Below are 3,857 nucleotides of genomic sequence, written 5' to 3'. Positions count from 1 at the left end.
ATAAATAAATAAATAAATAAATAAATAAATAAATAAACAAATAAGTTTAAGAATAAAGATTATTAATAAATTGTTGTTCTAAACAACACAAAAACAAAATAAAACGAGCAAACATAAAAACCAAAAAAAAGACAACAAAACAATAAATAAATAAATAAATAAATAAATAAATAAATAAATAAATAAATAATAAATAAATAAATAAATAAATAAACCTTACAATGAAGGGTTGTAGTAAATTCTTGTTCTAACTGCTGCGGTGCCTGTTGAAATGCTAAGACAGCAAAAATAAACTCGAGGAGACAGTCTTTTGCTGCTGTCGGCTGTCTCTGCAGCAGCAGACATATCCCTGCAAATATATCGCAAACAATCATCCTAAACCCTAATTCTATTAACCCTCATAAACCCTAATTCTATTAACCCTCATAAACCCTAATTCTATTAACCCTCATTCTATAAACAATCGTAAACCCTAATTGTAAACCCTAACTGTATAAACCCTCATAAACCCTAGTTGTAAACCCTCATAAACCCTAATTGCAAACCCTCATAAACCATTGTAAACCCTAATAAACCCTAATAAACCCTCATAAACAATCATAAACCATTAAAAAAACCTTAATAAGGGTTTATAAGGGTTTGTAAACCCTCAATGCACTTATACACCTTATAAACCCTAATCAAAACCCTAAACCCTAATAATACACTCTAAGCATACAACCAATACCCCTAGCAGCAACAGCAGCATCAGCAGCATAACCTGCATCAGCAGCATAAGCAGCAGCAGCATAAGCAGCAGCAGCAGCAGCAGCAGCAGCATACCTCTGAATGCTCCCGCCTTATCAGCATCATTCTTAGTTGTCCTCGACAAGACGCACCACCGCGACAAAAAGTCAGGAAGCAAAGGAGACAAAGCAGAGGGACAAACCCCAGCCAAACGACCCTGATCCACAAACCCTAAACCCTAAACCCTAAACCCTAAACCCTAAACCCTAAACCCTAAACCATCAACCTTCAAGCAACCCTTGTTACGCCGCACACATAAAAGCAGAAAGAAGAAAGACGCATAAGCAAACAGTAGCAAAAGGAGACAGAAAAGAGCAGCAGCTGCAGCAGCAACAAGTGCTGCAGCAGCAGCAGCAACAGTATAAACAGCAGCATCACCACTAGCATCAACAGCAGCAGCATAAGCAGCAGCAGCACCACCAGCAGCAGCAGGAGGATGAGCAGCAGCAGCAGAAGGATGAGCAGCAGCAGCAGGAGGATGAGAAGCAGCAGTAGCATGAGCCGCAGCAGCAGCAGCATCACCACTAGCAGCAGCATTAGCCGCCGCAGCCGGAGGATGAGCAGCAGCAGCAGCACGAGCCGCCGCAGCAGGAGGATGAGCAGCAGCAGCAGCAGCAGCAGCAGCAGCAGCAGGAGTTTGAGTGTATGCTGACCAGGGTAATGGCGACATTCTGCAGCAGCGCTTTATGCATGTCTTGTTTATGAATAATACAAATAAGAAGCGAAGACAGAGGGACCGCAAAAGGAGACAAAACCTCAGGAGACACTCGAAGAGACAGCTCGCCTAACGCCCAGCCTGCGTTATTTACTACAGATATCGAACCGTGCAGCAAATGCTGCTGCAGCTGCAGCACAAACAACAACAACAACAACAGCAGCAGCAGCAGCTGTTACAGCAGCAGCAGTAGGAGGAGTAGTAGTAGTAGCAGCAGCAGAAGTAGCAGAAGCAGCAGAAGCAGCAGCAGATGTAGCAGCAGCAGCAGCAGAAGCAGCAGCAGTAGTAGTAGTAGTAGCAGCAGCAGAAGCAGCAGCAGTAGCAGCAGTAGCAGCAGATGTAGCAGCAGCAGCAGCAGTAGTAATAGCAGCAGCCAACATGAGGAGATAATAATAATAAGAGACAGCAAAAAGATATAATAAATTGCTGATAATATAAAAGGAGACAGATGAAAGGAGACAACTAAATAAAAAGTAATTAAATAATTAAACAATTAAATAAAATAATTAAATAAAATAATAATAAAAGGAGACAGATAATAAAAAGATAGACTAAAAAGAGACAGAGCAACAAAATAAAATAAAATTAAATTAAAATAATCAGAAGAGACAATTAAATAAACGAATTAAAGGAGACAGATAATTAAAAGGAGACAGATAATTAATAGAGACAGATAATTAAAAGAGACAGATAATTAAAAGAGGTAGATAAACTGAAAGAGATAGATAATTAAAAGAGATAGATAAATTGAAGGAGACAGATAAATAAAAGAGACAGATAAACTGAAAGAGATATATAATTAAGAGAGATAGATAAACTGAAGGAGACAGATAATTAATAGAGACAGATAATTAAAAGAGATAGATAAAATGAAGGAGACAGATAATTAAAAGGAGACAGTTAAATTAAAAGAGACAGACAAATTGAAAGAGACAGACAAATTGCAAGAGACAGATAAACTGAAAGAGACAGACAATCAAAAGGAGACAGATAATTAATAGAGACAGACAATCAAAAGGAGACAGATAATTAATAGAGACAGACAAAGGAGAGAGATAAATTGAAAGAGACAGATAAATAAAAGAAGAGACATACAAGCGGAAAGATAACTTCGGGCCGAGGTACGACAGCACAATGCTTCGCAAGATCTCCTACTAACGCTAGAGCTGACTGCAGCACAGAAGGGCTCTTGTCGCTGCAGCAACGCTCTAGCAGCAGCAGCAGCTGCTGCTGCTGCTGCAGCAAAGGAAGCAGCTGCTCTCCTAAACTCTCTGCAACTGAGCTTAACACATCCAGCGAGCATTCGAGTGTATCTCTGTCAGGCCAGGCATCCTGCAAATAAAATAAATAAAACAAATTAAATTAAATTAAATTAAATTAAATTAAATTAATTAAATTAAATTAATAAAATAAATAAAATAAGTTAAAAAGAATAAGGAGAATAAACAGAAAAGAAAGCAAAACAATTTTAAAAGTAAAGAAAAAGTAAACAAAAGAATAAACAAAACAAAAATATAAAACATAAAAAATAAAAACAAAGGGACACAAAAACAGCAGCAACAGCAGCAGCAGCAGCAGCAGCAAGTGCAGCAGCAAAAAGATATAACAAGAGACAGGAGGAGACAAAGAAAAAGCAGAGAAATCAAAAACTAAATAAATAAATAAATAAACAAGCAAAACAAATAAATAAACAGAATAAATAAAACAAATAAATAAATAAATAAAAGTTAAGAAGGAGACAATAAGACAAACAAAAGCGACAAAAATAAAAATAAGTATATCAATAAAAACAATAAAATAAAAACAAAACAATAAACTAATAACAAATATATAAATATATAAATATAAATATAAATATATAAATATAAATATAAATATATAAATATAAATATAAATATACAGCTTACAGTGTCTCCTCTCTCTGCTGCTTCGATTTGCTGCAGTGTCTCCGCAATGCGCTGCTGGCACAGAGCGAGTGCAGTCGGAGCGTAGGGCGCAAAACCTAAACAAATAATAATAATAATTAATTAAATAATTAATTAATTAATTATTGTTTAGTTATTATGCTTAGTAAAAGTATTAAAGGTATTAGCAGCAGTAGCAGCAACAGCAGCGGCAGCAACAAAGAGCAGCAGCAGCGGCAACAAAGAGCAGCAGCAGCAGCAACAAAGAGCAGCAGCAGCAGCAACAAAGAGGATCAGTAGCAGCAACAAAGATCAGCATCAGCAGCAACAAAGATCAGCATCAGCAGCAACAAAGAGCAGCAGCAGCAGCAACAAAGAGCAGCAGCAGCACCACAGAGCATCATCAGAAGCAACAGAGAGCAGCAGCAGCAGCAGTAGCACCAGCAACCCAG

General features: G+C 37.3%; 1 protein-coding gene across 1 annotated transcript; it reads right to left on the bottom strand.

Annotated features, from left to right (window-relative positions):
- Positions 1 to 695: 695 nt before the first annotated feature.
- Positions 696 to 3,503, bottom strand: EAH_00063690 (GD13948, related; the record flags this gene model as incomplete). Its single annotated transcript, XM_013393098.1, has 5 exons — positions 696 to 760; positions 823 to 943; positions 1,440 to 1,631; positions 2,597 to 2,833; positions 3,409 to 3,503. Coding segments are annotated over 5 exons (710 nt in total), but the record flags the coding sequence as incomplete, so codon positions are not given.
- Positions 3,504 to 3,857: the final 354 nt, after the last annotated feature.

The sequence above is a fragment of the Eimeria acervulina genome, genomic scaffold (genome assembly GCF_000499425.1).
Source record: "Eimeria acervulina Houghton genomic scaffold, Eah_scaff1868, whole genome shotgun sequence".
Lineage (NCBI taxonomy): Eukaryota > Apicomplexa > Conoidasida > Eucoccidiorida > Eimeriidae > Eimeria > Eimeria acervulina.
The sequence above is the reverse complement of the archived record's forward strand: the minus strand, read 5'-3'. Positions and strand labels throughout refer to the sequence as shown.